At 42.9% G+C, this 21,466-nt stretch overlaps 1 protein-coding gene and 1 pseudogene across 7 annotated transcripts in view; both read right to left on the bottom strand.

Moving 5' to 3' along the window:
* Nucleotides 1-1,430: 1,430 nt before the first annotated feature.
* LOC309703042 (neuroligin-2-like) lies at nt 1,431-6,895 on the bottom strand (annotated as a pseudogene). The gene is made up of 5 exons (XR_014280790.1): nt 6,840-6,895; nt 6,344-6,503; nt 4,049-4,202; nt 2,895-3,257; nt 1,431-2,589 (listed from the first exon to the last, which is right to left on the bottom strand). The product of XR_014280790.1 is annotated as a neuroligin-2-like (transcript).
* Nucleotides 6,896-19,713: 12,818 nt separating this feature from the next.
* nlgn2a (neuroligin 2a) overlaps nt 19,714-21,466 on the bottom strand; it is a 264,100-nt gene continuing 262,347 nt past the window's right edge. For all 6 annotated transcript variants that reach the window (XM_082526502.1, XM_082526500.1, XM_082526498.1 and 3 more), the window contains one exon: nt 19,714-21,216. In XM_082526502.1, coding sequence (XP_082382628.1) covers nt 20,388-21,216 — 829 coding nt within the window. In that variant the 3' untranslated portion in view covers nt 19,714-20,387. The remainder of the gene's footprint in view (nt 21,217-21,466) is intronic.

Here is a 21,466-nt window from a genome sequence, read left to right as displayed (position 1 = left end):
GTGCACGTTTGACACTGTGGACGTGACACAGGATCATCCAATCATGAAGTTTTGCTTTGCTGACAGTTTCTAAGTGTTGGAATAAAATAAATCCAGCAGTTATACCACAGAAAGGACAAAGTGTGGCTCTAACAGCTGTTGAACACACACAGACTGTGATGTTCTCCACACGTCACCCATCGCTCTGCACTTTTCCAGCATCCAACTGTTTTTCTGCTACATAACATCACTGCAGGAGAAAAACAACGGACAGACAGACAGACAGCACAGTGTGACACGAGCAGGTCAGACCACCTGTGTGATCTCATGAGTCTGTGAGGATATGAGGCATCTTATGGTATCAAAGCCCTGGAGTCTGTCAAACATGGCTACATGTAAACACTGCTACATGTTAGGTGAGCTAACATTTAACTGACTGCACTTTTTTCAGTCTCATTTTAGGTCATTTATGTCCTTACTGCGAATCACTGAAAGGCAAAGCTGGCTTTTATCGCTCTGATGTTACGCACATCATGCAGCACAGATTCATCTCTGATCACAAGACTCATTTTTCAAAATAAAAGCGAGCTAAGGCTTGAAAAGAGGACGACGATTTTATGACAATCGCAGAGAAAAGAGCAACGAAAGGATTTAAAACTTGATGAAAATGTTTTTTCTCACTGGAAACTAGCAAATCCTAATAAACAGCATGACTGGCCCTCTGCTGTGAGGGGGCTTCAGTGGAGATGACTTCTGCTACAGCGACCTTCCTGCTACCGGATGGTCACATGATAACGATCAACGTTATGACAAAAATAAAATAAATGTTGAAAAAACAAAGACAAAACTGATCGGTGGTAAGGATGAACTCATTTGAAACCTCAAGCTAACGGCCATTTTTTTCTTCTCATTACAAACTGCACCTGTTGTCTTTTGTCATCACAAAATAAGCATATCATTCATTCACTCCAAAAAACCCCAAAAAAACAAAACATAAAATAAACAAGAAACTTAATATTTACAAATATTTTGTCTGTTTTTTTTCTTACACTTAAAAATGTACAGTTCTGATCTTCCAGATGTTTCGTCTCCATCTGTCTCCCAGTTTGGTATTTTCTTCTCTGTCCAGTGACCTCAGAGTGAGCGCTGAATGTGCCACAATGGCGCCCTCTAGTGTTAGCTTATAAAACAGACAAGGAGAAAGAACAGAGCCGAATGAAAGGACTCGTTTGTGTTCTGGCCCGTCTACGCTTGAGTGATGCAGATGTGATATCACACTCACACAGCGACTGCCGCTCCTACACACACACACACACACACACACACACACACACACACACACACACAAGTCAGAATACACATGTGCCAGACACAAGGGGGTCAGACAGGAGCAGCATCAGTCTCTGCTCTGTTTTGTTAATAACGTAGAAAAATAATTTTGTACAGTCAAGCTACATCGACGGACGCTTTACCTCACGTACCCTAAAATGAAAAAGTAGTGACAGTAAGATGAAGGCTGCACATGACACCATGACTGAGTTCACAGCTGTTGCTTTGATTCTAACGTTTAAGACTTTTGGCATCGACTCCGTTTTAATAAATGAGTGCTGGGAGGCGTCGTTTGACTTCAGGAGCTCCTGCGATGCTCTTACTCTGCGGGAGAAAACCAAAAACCAAAAGTAGCAAACATGGAGCGATATGACTCGTTTAGATTTTGGGAAACGTGCATCGACAGGTACAGTGTCCTTTTCCCCGCGTCTTTAAAAATAATTCATGCATAGATCCCCCACTGAGAAAACCCTTTTATATACTTTCTCCTTTGTACACATTTTATATAGAACTATATATAATATCATTTCTCTATATCTATATTTTCAGAAAAATTCTTTCCACACAATAAAAAACAACAATTAAACAAATGCTTCAAACAAAACAACAAAAAAAGAAGATGAAAGAAAGAAAAACACGACTGAGGCCAGTTTGGCACTTTGTCACGAGAACATGACAGAACTCTGTTAGTTGACGGTAAATAGCGATACTCTATTTTTCTTTCGTTTTTCTGCTCCCTCGATGAGAAATGAAACACAGCAGTACTTACTTGGCACCTAAAAATGCTGGTAGAATGAAAGATATCAGTGTTTTCATAGTTATATGTTTAGTGTACGCCTCCCCCCTCCAAACTGCTCAGCAGATTGGGAATTTTTAGAGAAGAACAGGAGGGAGGCGTGTCAAATGAGAGTAGAGTAGTCGCGGGTGTCTCCGGGAAAGAGGTCCTGGGGCGGGCGCTCTGAGCCCTCGGGCTCGGGATCTGACGGGAAGGTAGGGTAAGGATGACGAGTGGTTCGAGGCCTCGTGGTGCCGGGATCACGGCCTGCAGGGGAGCGCGTAGTGGTGGGAAAGAGCACGTCGTGCAGGCTGTGAAGATGAGGGACTAATTCCAGCCAAAAGGCCACTTTGTTAGCTCTGTAGTTGTCTCTGACACGAGGTTTCAAACCGATGTGAAGGTACTGCTTGTCCTTCGAGTTGAACTTGGTCCAGATGACCTCCTCGAAGCGGTTGGGCTTGGTATGAATGAACTTGGTGTCCTGAGGGACGGGCAGGTTGGGGTCCCTGGTGGAGCATAAAGGTTAAACGTTTCAGTTCAAAGTTATATTCAGTCTCCATTATAAGTAACATGTGGCATCAATACACTGAATACAGACAGGAGGCCCATTCTCTGTGCAACCTTTCAACTATCTAAGACCAACCGGCTGCTCTGGGATCTGGATGCTTTTGGTCAACCAGTATGTTCAATTCTTCAAAGCCACACGAGAATTAAACTAGCAACCCAGATTCAAGTATTCAAGATGACTAGAAGGCTGTCAGAGAACATACAGTAACGTGTACAGTTTACACTACTGTGACATGAGGCCTACCCAGTCTTTGCGAAGTTAGTCCAGTAAGTCATGACCACAGCGCTCAGCATCACATCGTTCTTGGAGAAGTTGCACGGGAACAGGTCCGTGGCACCGATCATCGGTACGCCGAACACGTAAGGTATCTCGTCTCCGCGGCGTCGGCCCACTCGGGCCGCGTCTCCGTCTGGCAGTGGTGGTAGAACGTGTAAAAGTAAACTGGGGACTGAAACTCAGCATGGAGTTTGGCAGTGGCCACAGCTGGTGCCACCCACTGGTGGTCCGTAAACAGGGCCAACAGAGTCTTCCGCCGCATGTCTCCGTTGTCCCTGTCCGCCCAGTCTGTGTACATGAACTTAATGGTCTCCCTCAGGATGTCTTTGCCTGGTGAAGAAGCACAGGAGGGGACAAAAGGAGGGGGAAGAAAGATAAAAGTGAAAAACTGCTAAGAGTAAAGTAACAGCAGTGCGAGACATTTTTTAAGAGATCGGTCTGATGAAAAGATATGAAACCAAAGCAAATGTTGGTGAGATGAACCAAGAGCCAGGAAGCGAGTGAAAAATCTAGAGAGGAAAAAAAAGTCTTTCAGATAACAGAACGAGTGACAGGCACAGAGAGGAAGCATGACTGCATTATCCAAACATGTCTGTACTGTGACTGTGGTCCGGCTGTGACGGGTTCGCAGGCCGATCTGTCAGAAACACAGACACTGAGACTGGGAGCCGACTACCTGGGGGATGATAGCATTACTGCCCACAGAGCCTCAAAGGTTAAGGCACAGACACGCCGTGATGTGGATGAGTGGCTCTCTTTAGCACGCTTGTCTTGTTTGATGCACTTCACTGGGCTCACATGTTACTGATTCCATTCTTTACTCGCATGTTTTAAACGCTTAAAGCACTTTCACAGGTCTTTATATTCTTTTGAAAATTCATGTGAACTCAAGCTGTCAGAACTGTAATGTAAGCTTTGATAATTGTCCACATTTCTCATTTTGATGATTATCCGTTTATTTTAATCCATTTATTACAGTAAACAGAAAAAAACTAACAGATCAACAAACGCGGCTCCTAATAAGACAAAACCTGATGATGCTGCAAAATGCAGTTAAGTGAGAGGAGGCTGTAAAATGGAATAACTGAAAAAGTGGCAGTGTACAGAGGTGGCGTCCTCACCCTCTGGGTATCCGTAGAGGTTGTCAACAAAGTTGGAGATGGTGTAGTCGAACGCCGCAGCTGAGATGCCGTCGTTGTCCTCACTGTCGTCCACAAACTTCAGCCCCTCTCCCTGGTTCACTCCTATCAGGATGTCATAGTTGAGGAACTCCCCCTGGTGGAGCAAATAAGGAAGAACATGCTGAGTGCTGGAACAGAGCCTGTGTGCATCACAAGTCTACAACAGGAAGTGCAGCTGAAACACAGCTTTGTGAATTGGCAGCATTTCATTTCCCAGTAAACAAAATAAAGATTAGCTGTTGCCATGAAAGTCCTGCTATAAACTGTAAATACTGCAATATATGCAGGGTTCATACACATTTTTCAGGGTCAAATTCAAGCACTTTTTAAGCACATTCAAGGTCGATTTTCAAGCTTTTCCAGCACATTACCAAAAACAGATGAAAGCATGTTTCACTTTCACTAACAGAGGCGAGGCTGCCGGATACTGATGCCACCAGGCCCTCTGACCACCACCAGTAGGCAACGGGTGAAGTGTCTTACCCAAGGACACAACGACCAAGACTGTCCAAGCCGGGGCTCAAACCAGCAACCTTCCGATTACAAGGCGAACCCCTAACTCTTGAGCCACGATCGCCCAGTGGGGACATTTCATTTTCCAGCAGGAAGCTTTTTGTTAAACCCTTTAGATCAGGGGTCGGCAACCGCACGCGGCTCTTTAGTCCTTATGGCGCGGCTCTGCGTGGTTTATGAAAATAAATTTTTTTTACTTGTAGTTCTAAATTGGAAGATTATTGTGATTTTGCAATATACAAATAAAACACTGAAATTTTAAGTTAAGTTTGAAAACAGTTTAAAAAAAAATAGGGCTTTGGAGTTGACGTCACGCCGCAGTGCATTGTGGGATCGCGGCGCCATGTCAGTAGGCCAGAAAGCAAAACAAGCACACAGTGTTGGAGTGTTGGATTCGGGACTGCCAGAACCATGCTCAAAATCAGCACAAAAGACAAAGGGCTGTATCGCGACCGATTGTGCAAGACGCCAAGAGACGGTACTTTGAAAAAATTGTTACGGGCGCCAACCACTGTGACCTCGTTTTGTGGACACAGAGAGACCTTGCCGTCTTCCCTGCTGTGGATTTCTGGAAACCGCGCTTAAAGCAAGCACAAGACTTCTTTCGTAAACTGTGCCTTCCTGAACTTGTTGGGAAATACTTCTCGAAACAACGTGCTGCTCTAAATAGCCTGTAATGTTTCATGTTGTGGTTAAAGATTGATGACAGCTGTGTGGTGCGATGTAAATAGTTTGCATTTCATTTTTATGTGATTGCTGTGTACATGTGAATAGATCTAAAGAAAAACAAACAAATATACTATTCTTTTTTGTTTTATTAAAACAACTTCACACAAAGTACAACTATTTACAATGTACTGTACATCCAAAAAAACAGCTTTAAGAATACTCAACAGGAGCAAGTGTCATTTGGCCCTGGTTTGACAACAACACTGGGGCACATATTAACAAAAACACAGCAAACCTTAACGATCTTATCAATCGTCACATGATAAGAGTAATCGGATTGGCATTGTAGTGTGTAACATTTTGAACTTGTTGCGCAAACTACCTGTTACTCGCTCAACGTGAATTCTCAGGTGGGCACGTCGTAGCCTTTTGTGAAAGCTGGAATCTTGACCTGTGCACACATCATTCCTGCAGCATCTCTGATGTCAAAGCCTCTGTCAGCCAATACTACGTCCCCTGGTAACAGCTTTTGAAGAATGCCACATCTCTCTGTGATGTGTTTATCTGATGCACGACCCCCCCATCCCCTGGAAATGAAAGAAATAGCTCCATGGGGTGTAATCCCGATGAGGTATTTTATGGTGTGTGTACCCTTGTAATGAGAGTATGTTTGTGCGCGTGCCTTTAAATTAGATGGTCTTTCTGTTCGAATCTCAAAACAGTCAACAATGATGGCTACTCGTTTTCCAAAAGTTTCAGTAAACTGTGGAGGCATTGTCGCCTGCAGACAGTGCCTCTCAGGCCAGTGCACCAGTGCTCCTAAGTCGGCATACAAAACATCAATGGTATCGGTGAAGACAGAAGACAGTGTTTTGTGGGACACATCGAATAGATGAAAAGATGCTGGACTGGAAGATCAAGTCTCAGACGCATTAGTGTGAGTAAGAGCATTTGGAAACCTGTCAGTTTCTTTGATATTGGCAGGAAATCTTTGACAGTGTTGAAGAGGGACATTAAGACAGCATAACAATGTAGTCCAGTGTAATATCTTACTTTTTCGGTATCGTCCTTTAAGAAAGTTTCATTCAGCTCTGTCTTTTGCAACTGTGCTCGAAGCAGTCTGTTCTCCTCCAACAGCCGGTTTATTTCTGCTCTGCCCTGTTGACTGCACACACAATCCTTCGTCTGCCCTTCAGCTTCCGTGACGCTGTCACTCCATCACCACTGTCCACATTTGCAGCTGGTACGTCAACCTCCACTTGTCCAACACAATTGCTGTCCACTGCCTCCATGACATGGTTATTTTGTTGTTGTTCTTCTGTCAGACCTTCATCGATCATCAAGCCTGTAAGATAAAAATAGTGCATAGACAAAAGGTTAATGTACACCAATATTCCAATGACAGGTGTGTGATTCATCTTTAAGTTATGTGTGGATTAGTGTACCATAAGAGCAATTTAGTATGTTTTTGGAGGGGGGGTGTTTACCTGCAATGGGTGCTCTTTTTCGCTTCCGTTGCATACGCCTTGCGTGCCGGTCCGAGTCTGACACAGGTTTGTCGTCGTGCCCCAGTGTTGGTGCCCAGTCTGGATTTGTTACATCCATTTCATATGCTGGTTTGCCTGAAATAATGCCAAATCAAAAGCTACTCAGTCGACATGACGTGGTTGTGCAGCATCACACGTTAGCATGTTTTATCTCATTATCTATGACCGCAGCGCATTGAGAAAAAACACTAAAAGCCTTTTAATAGTGATATGAATTAATTTAGAACTCACCGGAGAGAAAATGCCGTGAGCAAACCAACAAAAAGCTGGAGATTGCACGGAACTCGATATCCGCTCGTCTCACCGCTGCAATCCATGCCTGGCGTCTTTGTTTGGTGATATCGGATACATGGGATCCCTCACGTCGCCGCCAGGATGGAAAACGATGAAAAGAGCCCATTATCCAGTTTCTTGCCTTCACGATCGTGAGATCTAACGTTGCAACCGACTACACAACACGTACGAACCATAGCTGAAGCTGTCATGGCGGCGGGGGGCGTGGCCCGCCTCCTGTGACATCACGCTCCAAAGCGACAATCTCATTGGCTTAGGGAGTGATGATGTCATAGATCTTAAGAATCCTTTGATGTTTTTCTATAAATAGGGGTGAGCAACAGCAAGTTTCAGTTCGTTTCAGCAGCAGCATCAGAAACCATCCACGAGCTGAGAAATCATCCTGGAGAAGAAAAGCGCTCCTGGAAAAGTAAGAAAGTACGTAAAGAAGAAATGGTTCCACTTGTTCCAGAGGAGAGACGCTACGGCTTCCTCACCTGATGTAGCCTCGTCTTGCTCCACCTCTGTTAACCCCACCAACCAGTCCCGGCAGTTGACTGTCCCCTCCTGAGCCTGGTTCTACCGGAGGTTTGTCCTCGTTTACAGGCAGTGTTTCCTCCCCACTGTCACCAAGTGGAGAGGAAACCAGTCCAAAGCTGGTCTCTCAATCTCCCGTTGGAGAGCCAAAGATGCATGCTGACGTGAGGAGTCCTGCGTAAAACGACGAATTTTGCCCATTTTACATTTAAACTCCACCAAAGATGTTTTAAATGGATGAGGAATCATCCATTTAAAACATCTTTGCGAGTCATTTTTTTGTGATTGTCTAACCATGCATGCTGACGTGAGGAGTCACGATCGCGAGGAATTTTGCGCATTTTACATTTAAACGCAACCAAAGATGCTTTAAATGGATGAGGAATCATCCATGTAAAACATCTTTGCGAGTCATTTTTTTGTGATCGTCTAACCAAGCATGCTGACATGAGGAGTCACGATCGCGAGGAATTTTGCGCATTTTACATTTAAACGCAACCAAAGATGTTTTAAATGGATGATTCCTCATCCATTTAAAACATCTTTGCGAGTCATTTTTTTGTGATCGTCTAACCAAGCCTGCTGACGTGAGGAGTCACGATCGTGAGGAATTTTGCGCATTTTACATTTAAACGCAACCAAAGATGTTTTAAATGGATGAGGAATCATCCACTTAAAACATCTTTGCGAGTCATTTTTTTGTGATCGTCTAACCAAGCATGCTGACGTGAGGAGTCACGATCGCGAGGAATTTTGCGCATTTTACATTTAAACCCAACCAAAGATGCTTTAAATGGATGAGGAATCATCCACTTAAAAGATCTTTGTGAGTCATTTTTTTGTGATCGTCTAACCAAGCCTGCTGACGTGAGGAGTCACGATCGCGAGGAATTTTGCGCATTTTACATTTAAACGCAACCAAAGATGTTTTAAATGGATGAGGAATCATCCATTTAAAACATCTTTGCGAGTCATTTTTTTGTGATCGTCTAACCAAGCATGCTGACGTGAGGAGTCACGATCGCGAGGAATTTTGCGCATTTTACATTTAAACGCAACCAAAGATGCTTTAAATGGATGAGGAATCATCCACTTAAAACATCTTTGCGAGTCATTTTTTTGTGATCGTCTAACCAAGCCTGCTGATGTGAGGAGTCACGATCGCGAGGAATTTTGCGCATTTTACATTTAAACGCAACCAAAGATGTTTTAAATGGATGAGGAATCATCCATTTAAACATATTTGCGAGTCATTTTTTTGTGATCGTCTAGCCAAGCCTGCTGACGTGAGGAGTCACGATCGCGAGGAATTTTGCGCATTTTACATTTAAACGCAACCAAAGATGTTTTAAATGGATGAGGAATCATCCATTTAAAACATCTTTGCGAGTCATTTTTTTGTGATCGTCTAACCAAGCCTGCTGACGTGAGGAGTCACGATCGCGAGGAATTTTGTGCATTTTACATTTAAACGCAACCAAAGATGTTTTAAATGGATGAGGAATCATCCACTTAAAACATCTTTGCGAGTCATTTTTTTGTGATCGTCTAACCAAGCCTGCTGACGTGAGGAGTCACGATCGCGAGGAATTTTGTGCATTTTACATTTAAACGCAACCAAAGATGTTTTAAATGGATGATTCCTCATCCATTTAAAACATCTTTGCGAGTCATTTTTTTGTGATCGTCTAACCAAGCCTGCTGACGTGAGGAGTCACGATCGCGAGGAACTTTGCGCATTTTACATTTAAACTCCACCAAAGATGTTTTAAATGGATGATTCCTCATCCATTTAAAACATCTTTGCGAGTCATTTTTTTGTGATCGTCTAACCAAGCCTGCTGACGTGAGGAGTCACGATCGCGAGGAATTTTGCGCATTTTACATTTAAACCCAACCAAAGATGTTTTAAATGGATGAGGAATCATCCACTTAAAACATCTTTGCGAGTCATTTTTTTGTGATCGTCTAACCAAGCCTGCTGACGTGAGGAGTCACGATCACGAGGAATTTTGCGCATTTTACATTTAAACTCCACCAAAGATGTTTTAAATGGATGATTCCTCATCCATTTAAAACATCTTTGCGAGTCATTTTTTTGTGATTGTCTAACCAAGCATGCTGACGTGAGGAGTCCTGCGTAAAATGAGGAATTTTGCGCATTTTACATTTAAACGCCACCAAAGATGTTTTAAATGGATGAGGAATCATCCATGTAAAACATCTTTGCGAGTCATTTTTTTGTGATCGTCTAACCATGCATGCTGACGTGAGGAGTCACGATCGCGAGGAACTTTGCGCATTTTACATTTAAACGCAACCAAAGATGTTTTAAATGGATGATTCCTCATCCATTTAAAACATCTTTGCGAGTCATTTTTTTGTCATCGTCTAACCAAGCATGCCGACGTGAGGAGTCACGATCGCGAGGAACTTTGCGCATTTTACATTTAAACGCAACCAAAGATGTTTTAAATGGATGAGGAATCATCCATTTAAAACATCTTTGCGAGTCAGTTTTTTGTGATCGTCTAACCAAGCCTGCTGACGTGAGGAGTCACGATCGTGAGGAATTTTGCGCATTTTACATTTAAACGCAACCAAAGATGCTTTAAATGGATGAGGAATCATCCACTTAAAACATCTTTGCGAGTCATTTTTTTGTGATCGTCTAACCAAGCCTGCTGACGTGAGGAGTCACGATCGCGAGGAATTTTGCGCATTTTACATTTAAACGCAACCAAAGATGTTTTAAATGGATGAGGAATCATCCATTTAAACATATTTGCGAGTCATTTTTTTGTGATCGTCTAACCAAGCCTGCTGACGTGAGGAGTCACGATCGCGAGGAATTTTGCGCATTTTACATTTAAACGCAACCAAAGATGTTTTAAATGGATGAGGAATCATCCATTTAAAACATCTTTGCGAGTCATTTTTTTGTGATCGTCTAACCAAGCCTGCTGACGTGAGGAGTCACGATCGCGAGGAATTTTGTGCATTTTACATTTAAACGCAACCAAAGATGTTTTAAATGGATGAGGAATCATCAATTTAAAACATCTCTGCGAGTCATTTTTTTGTGATCGTCTAACCAAGCCTGCTGACATGAGGAGTCACGATCGTGAGGAATTTTGCACATTTTACATTTAAATGCAACCAAAGATGTTTTAAATGGATGAGGAATCATCCATTTAAAACATATTTGCAAGTCGTTTTAATGTTGTCGGGTAACCAAGCATGCTGATGTGAGGAGTCACGATCACGATGAATTTTGCCCATTTTACATTTAAACTCCACCAAAGACGTGTTAAATGGATGAGGAATCATCCATTTAAAACCCCCAACCAGTCCCGGCAGTTGACTGTCCCTCCTGAGCCTGGTTCTGCCGGAGGTTTCTGCCCGTTTAAAGGCAGTTTTTCCTCCCCAATGTCGCCAAGTGCTTGCTCAGAGGGGATTGTTGGGGTTTTCTCTCCTCTGCCTTTTTTCTTCATTTATTTGTTTGTTTAACTTTTTTCACCTTATCTAAATAATAAACCAATTAAATTTATCCTTTGAGTATTTTTCATCTCATCTTTACAGAATCTTTCCAAAACATTTTCAAACATTCAGATCTGTCTTTTATTTTCTTCTTGAAACCTCATAAATGGTGAACTAAAGACCCAGAATATGGTTTGAAACATAGTTTCAGCTGAAACTGGCATAACATGCTGTGTGTGTGTGTGTGTGTGTGTGTGTGTGTGTGTCAGGGTATCACTAGTTTGGTCATCATGTTTAGACTCATTCACTCCAACGTTATTTAGGCCAAATCTTTAAAACTGTATGATTGCATACACATTTTCAATTCACTTCAATCGCACAAATAATTATTTGCAGTATCTTATTTATTATGAAAATGTCATGCCTGATCATTTGTGCCTACACCACCAAAAATGGGGGCAAAAGGGAGGAGATCATATTTAATCGGCTATAAGAAAAGGTCAGAAATATAAGTGCCGACATGAGCAGTGTCCACAGAAACCTCTGAATCTCAGCTCAAAGCTCAAATAAACCATTTCTACAACCAGCAAACAAAGCAAAGACACCAAACAGTTAAAAGAGCAGTGACATCACCACGAATCTGTGGTCAGGTAATATCCATGTTTTGATTGATGATTTTCTGGAGTTAAATGTGAACCGAAGCATATTTTGGGTGTGATATGCTATTAAATACTTTTAAATAATTTCGGTGTGGAAATAAAAAAATCAAAATTTCCTCTGTTTGAGTCACAGAAACTTTGACATAGTAACATTTGCAGTAAGTCCTAAATGTTCACCTTTAAAGTGTTTGTGCTAATTACACCATGTGCAGTAAGACAGGCATGGAGAACAGCACTGACTGGGAGAGGCTTTCAACAGCTGACACACTCAGTTCAGTTCAACATATCAGACTTTAAGAATGCACAAGCACCTAAAATCTATTCATTTAGTCTATCATCTGTGATATTATCATGTAAAATGATGATGTATCGTTCACCTCCATTGTTTAAACAAGTAGCCCTTAAGTATTTAATATTCATATGTTAAAACACTTAAATTTGTCTGTTGTCTCAGTGGCTGATAGTGCCCCACAGGCCTCAGTGTGAGCTTGATGCCATTATAATGTTACAGTTGTTTAATGTGTAGGTGCTCATGATATAGACCACAGGGTCTGTGTAGATACAGGTGGGACACAACACAGAAACTTGTCACTAACATATGTTCCTCTCTCGTGATCAGTAACATCAGTTTTCACTGCAGTGATACAAACCATGAATTACACCCGTATAAAACCCTCCCAAATCAAAACAGCTCACTGATGCAGATCCTCTGCAGTGCCTCTCTTGGTTCTTTTAAAAATTCCTGCATGTGTGAGTTGCTGAAGCACACCCCGCCATTCCCCCTTTTTGAAAACAAAGGAACGGTGGGACTGAGGCAATTTTACCTCAGGATGGCCAGTCACCACATACCAGTGATTCAGCAAAACTCACCTGAGGAATCCAGCCTGACAACGCCAAATTGTTGAGGAAAATTTAACAATAACCTGCACCCAGTGAGCTTGATTTGAAGCGGGTTTAATAAACACATTACAATGTGGAGAGAGCTTCCCAGTGAAATACCAGGACCATCTCTGAATTGTGGCCACCGCCCTTACATCTTATATACAGACACAGAGACAAAGAACATTCCACAAACTCTTACATGTTATTTTGAATCAGCAGTGATACATCCTACACTTCCTCTATTCAACTGTAACTACACAAAGCAGCCATGAATGTCCAGCACACACGTGTGTGCGTGTGTAGAGAGAGAGAGCTCACAAAATTAGGTGGTGTTCTTCATTGTAATAGTAAAGGTAACATGGGTCCCCACCGTTTCTCAAAGACTTGTTTCTGTAGTCTGAGTATGTAATTTGTTCCATCAGACAGACACTCACTGGATCCATAGATTATATCTGGTTTTAACCATCTGATAGTTATGCATTTTAGGGCTGCAGTGAGTCATATATTTAGCAAGTAAGTTTTGGCTTTGCAGTCAATATGTTCTGCAATCCTTCCCAACACTGCTACTGTAGGACTTAGTGGAATATTTACCTTGGAAAATGTCTTTGAGAGCATCAAATATCTGCCTCCAGAATACACAGAGTTTAGGGCAGAGCCACAATATATGAGTGTGGTTGGCAGAGTGTGTCCCACAGTTCCTCCAGCATGAACTCAGATGTGTTGGACCCATCTTAGCAGTTATTTCTGGAGTTCTGTTGAATCTGGTACATTAATGCCCCCTTTATTTTGGGCAAGTGCAGGGTTTTGAGTCTAATTCTAGGCCGCTGTTTAGCCTACATGAAGTTAGAAATTCTTCAATACAGCTTGGACTCTCCACCATTTGACCCTTAGAACTGAAGAAGCTTCTCGGATGAGAGGTGAAACGTCTTCAAGTAACTCAAAGAAGTCCAGACGCTTTTCTTAGCAAGCTCCTTAGACTACGATGACCTGGATGACTGAGAACCTTCACAGACTTCTCCACACTTTAAATGCGCTCTAATGATGGGAACGTGTGGTAACATTTAGTCTTAACTGAAATAACATATTGCATCTATAAATGGGATTAAAATGTTTACCAAAGACTAACGTTTTTCATTCAGAACAAACAGCATATTTCAGGTTAGGGCTGCACAACTAGTTTGTCCAATATTAAAATGACAGTTGTTTGTTACAATTATTCACAGATTGTTGTGGCAAAATGTGTTTTGATTGCACTGTCATGTCAGAATACTGCTTTCACCTTTACTTTGTGCTACACTCATGTTAATTAATCTTCATAAATTAATGTTTGCAAACACAAAGTATAAAGTTTTCCACTCTGCTATTTGTACCTGCACAATAGATGTGAATAAAACTCAAACCTATACGAGCTCCTTCTCCGTTTCCCTGCAACATTTTGTATAGATCTAACTTTTTGCCACATAAAGAACCTTCTGATGTGTTTACAGAAAATGTATTTGATAGTAGCTTATTTTGTAACTTTTAGTGGGCCTATGCAATGTTCCCTCTAAGCTGCGCACGTGCGCAATTGCGCACTGCTGGCACAGTCTCTGCGCACAGAAATTCTGCGTTGCGCACCAAAAAAAATCTAACCTGAATTGAAATTAAAATTAATACTTTAACAATTCTGTTTTGCAGTGTTAGTCAGTAAGTGACTGGCTGCTCCCATATGGGAACGATGCCACCTTATCCCATAGTCCAGCCAATAATGCGTATATGCGCAGCCAATCAACGTTGTTGACAGGCTATGACAGCGTCCTTATGTGCCGACACCAGTGTTTTAGCTGGCAAAGCGGCGTGGCTGATGTGGAGTGAAGCCATGTTAATGACAACGTGTACAACCATTGGAGATGTGAGCAGGACAGACGGAACAATTGACGGAAAAATTGGGGACTTTACACCAGTTTTTAAATTGTGTTGATAGACCACGTAAAACCAGAGTTGTGATAAAAACATCTGCAATGTTTTGTTTTCTTTCTGAATACTATCGTTGTTTATATTTACTGCAGGAAGAAACGGTAAAAACGGCGTTTTATAAGGAAAACACTCGAAAGCGCTCTCCACCTGTGAGCAAAAACAAACCCCACCCCCCTCTGCCTTTCCTATTCGTCCAAAAAAGTACCATGTCGACCAATCAAAGAATGATATGGCAACGTGGCGTCTAGTTGTTAAGAAACGGGGGGAAGTTTTAGGAGTGATGGCGGTGCTTTGAGATGTGAGAGATTTGCAACGTTTAGCGCAAATCTTGTGTAGTTAGTGTGTAGTGTAGTCAATAGTTTTGTTGTGTGTGTCAGAACAATGAGGCGACTGCTGAATGTTACAGGTGTTACAGGAGTGATACATCTCCTGCTGTCAGGCCTGCAGGTATCAGGCTGTTGTTCTTTTCCTTTATCTCATAGTGGACAGAAATTATTTTTTGGAGGGGAACAAATAATTTGTGTGGCATCAGATTTGATGCAGAACAGCTGATTGTTCTGTAAATAGTTTGAAATGTTTATTTAAAAACGCCTTGGCTGCATTTAAAAAAATAGCTGCAAAAAACTTTGTTTGCCAAACTGAGTTACTTTTTTGAAGAAGTAACTATATAATTAATTGCTCAGCATTGGTCATTATTTACTATATTTTGTAGACAGAGAGTTACAGGACTCTCTCCCAGACCACAGACTCATGATACAAGTCAGAGCTTTATAAAAGAAAAAAGAAAGTTGTGTTTTCGAAATTGGAGTTCAAGTTATTTTTGCTTCCAATAGTGTTAACATACTGCACAGGTCATGAACAAGATTTTTTTTTACATTTTCATGGTAAATGGGCTAAAGCAGTTAATTAAAAGTAGTCTAACATAAATGTAAACGCTGTAATTTGATTCTTTTAATAAACCATGTAACTTGGATGGATTCGATGCCGGCGTGACCACAGTGCACACGTCTGATGTCGCTCATTGGTCCAAGGGATCGCTCAGGGAGTTTGTGTGTTCGCTCAGACACGTGAAAAATTAGAGGGAACATTGGGCCTCTGACATTCAGTACCCAGTTATTAAAATGTTAAGTGTAAATCATCCCCAGCCCACAATAGCAGCTGAATTTACTACGATTTCAGATCTTTTTACATGTCAATAAGAAACCACCGATGTGTAAAACAGGCTGACAACAGAATGACGTAAACCACACTGCTGCAACTGTGCAGTTCTCAGGTTTGATCTATTGTTTCTCTCTGTTTTTATGACATTTTTCACTGTGGATTACAACAACATCAACATTAGAAAATGAAATACATTTATAGTAGGTGATCATTAATCAGTATTATTGGCACTATTAAAGGGCTCCAAAAATCAAACTTTGCTTAGGGCACCACGGAGGGCCAACCCTTTTTACACTTCAACAATTGTACACAAAATACAATCATCCATCCTTCTATCTATTTATGTTCTTCCGCTTATATAATTCAGCATCACAGGGAAGCTGGATCCCAGTTGTTTTTCACAGAGGGCCAAGCAGTGGAGGGAGCTGCCGACCTCCCAGCAATACATGTAAAAGCTTTATTTTACACTGACTCTGGTCATCTTTATCTATCATAAAAATGTTCTTCACGATCTGAAACACGTAAGTGTGTCAAATATGCAAATAGCTAAGAAATCAGGATGGGCTAAATCGTTTCTTACTGCACTTCTGTTAGGCGACTGAATAAAAACACAAAGTCAGCAGTCTGGCTATGAATGTCTTTAATGTTTCCCAGATCAGAATCACAGCATACAGTGTATAATAACTTCTAAAGTAAACAGAAATATCATCACCTCATTTATTTATATAATTTTACTTTACTTTTTTTAATAATCATCTTTTTTTTATTCCATTATTTAACATTTTTCTTCATCTCAAGTCTCGAGTTTCTGAGTTCAACAAAGAAAGTAGAAAGAAGACAACAGGTGCAGATTTGCAATGGACACCAAGCTGAGGGTTTCTCTGTGGGTGTCACTGTCTCTGTGCACGTTTGACACTGTGGACGTGACACAGGATCATCCAATCATGAAGTTTTGCTTTGCTGACAGTTTCTAAGTGTTGGAATAAAATAAATCCAGCAGTTATACCACAGAAAGGACAAAGTGTGGCTCTAACAGCTGTTGAACACACACAGACTGTGATGTTCTCCACACGTCACCCATCGCTCTGCACTTTTCCAGCATCCAACTGTTTTTCTGCTACATAACATCACTGCAGGAGAAAAACAACGGACAGACAGACAGCACAGTGTGACACGAGCAGGTCAGACCACCTGTGTGATCTCATGAGTCTGTGAGGATATGAGGCATCTTATGGTATCAAAGCCCTGGAGTCTGTCAAACATGGCTACATGTAAACACTGCTACATGTTAGGTGAGCTAACATTTAACTGACTGCACTTTTTTCAGTCTCAGTTTAGGTCATTTATGTCCTTACTGCGAATCACTGAAAGGCAAAGCTGGCTTTTATCGCTCTGATGTTACGCACATCATGCAGCACAGATTCATCTCTGATCACAAGACTCATATTTCAAAATAAAAGCGAGCTAAGGCTTGAAAAGAGGACGACGATTTTATGACAATCGCAGAGAAAAGAGCAACGAAAGGATTTAAAACTTGATGAAAATGTTTTTTCTCACTGAAAACTAGCAAATCCTAATAAACAGCATGACTGGCCCTCTGCTGTGAGGGGGCTTCAGTGGAGATGACTTCTGCTACAGCGACCTTCCTGCTACCGGATGGTCACATGATAACGATCAACGTTATGACAAAAATAAAATAAATGTTGAAGAAACAAAGACAAAACTGATCGGTGGTAAGGATGAACTCATTTGAAACCTCAAGCTAACGGCCATTTTTTTCTTCTCATTACAAACTGCACCTGTTGTCTTTTGTCATCACAAAATAAGCATATCATTCATTCACTCCAAAAAACCCCAAAAAAACAAAACATAAAATAAACAAGAAACTTAATATTTACAAATATTTTGTCTGTTTTTTTTCTTACACTTAAAAATGTACAGTTCTGATCTTCCAGATGTTTCGTCTCCATCCGTCTCCCAGTTTGGTATTTTCTTCTCTGTCCAGTGACCTCAGAGTGAGCGCTGAATGTGCCACAATGGCGCCCTCTAGTGTTAGCTTATAAAACAGACAAGGAGAAAGAACAGAGCCGAATGAAAGGACTCGTTTGTGTTCTCTCCTCTGCTGTAGCTGTGTGGTGCTGAGGTTAACTACACAACCCCTCGCCGCCTCCTTATACACAGGAGTGAGTACAAAAGGGTTCGTACGGACGCATCAGCCGGCCGTCCTTCTGCTCGACACTGTTAGCTGAAAGATGATCGGATCATCCTCTGTCCTGTATTTAAGGCTGAGAGTCTTTGTCCAGTCTCTTTTCCACAGCTACTGTCCACAGCACTGATCCACCTGCAGCACAGCCCCAGTCAGTTGTTTTATGATTTACATTGTGCACGTTTCCCTTCCAGTGAGCTTACAAAACCTCTGACAGGAGAAGTCAGGCATGTGTTTCCCCCACCTCCCCTTTTAGGCAGTAATAAAATAGAAAACAAACAATCAAACAGGCTAAAGCTAGAGCACAAGCAAAGACAGCACCGGTGACTAAGTTCTCCCATACTGGACGTACGCTACCACGTGGGCTCAAACAGCAGCACATCAGCTCAGTTTACATACTGTTGACATCTTCATCAGAGGATCAGCAGGGAGCGCTGCTGAGCTGCAGTCGTCTCCACCAGAGTGACGGAGCAGGAATCACAAACAGCACAAACCCACCGTGTTGTTTCCACCCTGTTCAGGAGATCTGAGCCCCCATCCCTTTTTTTCATGTTGCAGCTCTGCACTGCAGGCCCTGAACGCCTCCCGGTTACCCTCAGTGTGCTTAGAGTTTAATTTACAACCGACGAGCTCACAGATCATCTGCAGGCAGGTGAACGAACCCTTAATGTGAGGATAATAGCAGAGCTGACCTGAGGTCAGAAATAGTCAGGAACGGTGTCGACACAGTGAAGTCAGGTGTTTGGGAATTTGTCTGATTATCAGTTTGGGGGGGGGGGGGGGGGGGGGGGGGGGTCGGTGTTAAATAACAAAGGTGGTGTAGGATGGAGAGAGGAGGAGGGAGGGAGCAGTGATGATATGGAGGAAGGTGATTGGTTAAGCAGCAGGAAGGAGCTCATGCTGGAGTCTGAGTTTTTACTGTTGGCCTTTTTCTGCTTTTTGTTTATTGTTGTCTGACGCGGGCCCGCCTACGCTTGAGTGATGCAGATGTGATATCACACTCACACAGCGACTGCCGCTCCTACACACACACACACACACACACACACACACACACACACACGTGCCATACACAAGGGGGTCAGACAGGAGCAGCATCAGTCTCTGCTCTGTTTTGTTAATAACGTAGAAAAATTATTTTGTACAATCAAGCTACATCGACGGATGCTTTACCTCACGTACCCTAAAATGAAAAAGTAGTGACAGTAAGATGGAGGCTGCACATGACACCATGACTGAGTTCACAGCTGTTGCTTTGATTCTAACGTTTAAGACTTTTGGCATCGACTCCGTTTTAATAAATGAGTGCTGGGAGGCGTCGTTTGACTTCAGGAGCTCCTGCGATGCTCTTACTCTGCGGGAGAAAACCAAAAACCAAAAGTAGCAAACATGGAGCGATATGACTCGTTTAGATTTTGGGAAACGTGCATCGACAGGTACAGTGTCCTTTTCCCCGCGTCTTTAAAAATAATTCATGCATAGATCCCCCACTGAGAAAACCCTTTTATATACTTTCTCCTTTGTACACATTTTATATAGAACTATATATAATATCATTTCTCTATATCTATATTTTCAGAAAAATTCTTTCCACACAATAAAAAACAACAATTAAACAAATGCTTCAAACAAAACAACAAAAAAAGAGAAGATGAAAGAAAGAAAAACACGACTGAGGCCAGTTTGGCACTTTGTCACGAGAACATGACAGAACTCTGTTAGTTGACGGTAAATAGCGATACTTTATTTTTCTTTCGTTTTTCTGCTCCCTCGATGAGAAATGAAACACAGCAGTACTTACTTGGCACCTAAAAATGCTGGTAGAATGAAAGATATGAGTGTTTTTATAGTTATATGTTTAGTGTACGCCTCCCCCCTCCAAACTGCTCAGCAGATCGGGAATTTTTAGAGAAGAGCAGGAGGGAGGCGTGTCAAATGAGAGGAAGAGAGCAGTAGTAAAACAGGGATGTAGAAAAGAGAAGCATAATGTGCACATAACACACAGGAGATGGAAAAAGAGATGACGCCAACGTAAAAAAGAGAAAACAGCGAGGAGCGAGAGAGCATTCGTCCCTTTGACAAATGTTGGAGGTCTTGAGCCTGGAAACAGCAGACCGTCTTTGAAAACAGTATCTTTGAAAGATCTGAGTCACCCACCCCACCCCCACCCCAAACTGCTCATCTGCTGCTGTACACTTCAGTTGCACCTCCACATGCCACCAGTGGAGGGAGCTGCCAAGTTTTACAGCACATGACGCAGCAGGTGTAGTTGCTTTTGGAGAAAGAAGAGAATAAGAGGACAGAACAAAGGCCCACGTCTAGAGGCCTCCCTTCCAGAGCGGTAGCAGAGCCAGTGTTCCTGGTCCCTAGGTGGCGCTGTGTCGGGCCTGTCCCTACTATACCCTGGTGGTGGAGTGGGGGTGGGGCAGGGTGTTGTTGTGGCCGGTGGAGGGGAATGTGTTGAAGGCGTGAAGAGGCTGCATGCTGGTGATGGTGCTGGGGATCATGGTGATGGTGTTTGGCGTCATCAGCGGCACGTCGTCGGGGGCGCGGCGCAGTGCCAGGGTGTAGTCGGGAGGGCAGGCGGGCCGCAGGATGTCGTGGGGTCGCAGGGGCTCCATGTCGTGGTGAGCGTCGTGCTCTGAGTGCTTCATCTGCAGGGACATGATCTCCTCCTCCTGGCTGTGAGCCAGGTCGTTGGCGGGGCCGCCCCGCTGAGGGGACAGCCGGTGCCGGCGCATCTCGTGCCGCTTGTCACGCTTGTAGTAAAGGGCGGCGAAGGCCAGGATGTTGAGGAAGAGGAGCGACGCTCCAACTGCAACTGTCACGCTCAGTTCGGTGGAGTAGTCGCGGGTGTCTCCGGGAAAGAGGTCCTGGGGCGGGCGCTCTGAGCCCTCGGGCTCGGGATCTGACGGGAAGGTAGGGTAAGGATGACGAGTGGTTCGAGGAACGTTGTTCCTGGGCCTCGTGGTGCCGGGGTCACGACCTGCAGGGGAGCGCGTAGTGGTGGGAAAGAGCACGTCGTGCAGGCTGTGAAGATGAGGGACTAATTCCAGCCAAAAGGCCACTTTGTTAGCTCTGTAGTTGTCTCTGACACGAGGTTTCAAACCGATGTGAAGGTACTGCTTGTCCTTCGAGTTGAACTTGGTCCAGATGACCTCCTCGAAGCGGTTGGGCTTGGTATGAATGAACTTGGTGTCCTGAGGGACGGGCAGGTTGGGGTCCCTGGTGGAGCATAAAGGTTAAACGTTTCAGTTCAAAGTTATATTCAGTCTCCATTATAAGTAACATGTGGAATCAATACACTGAATACAGACAGGAGGCCCATTCTCTGTGCAACCTTTCAACTATCTAAGACCAACCGGCTGCTCTGGGATCTGGATGCTTTTGGTCAACCAGTATGTTCAATTCTTCAAAGCCACACGAGAATTAAACTAGCAACCCAGATTCAAGTATTCAAGATGACTAGAAGGCT

The sequence above is a fragment of the Aulonocara stuartgranti genome, assembly GCF_965226115.1.
Source record: "Aulonocara stuartgranti genome assembly, chromosome: 3".
Taxonomy (NCBI): Eukaryota; Metazoa; Chordata; class Actinopteri; order Cichliformes; family Cichlidae; genus Aulonocara; species Aulonocara stuartgranti.
The sequence above is the reverse complement of the archived record's forward strand: the minus strand, read 5'-3'. Positions and strand labels throughout refer to the sequence as shown.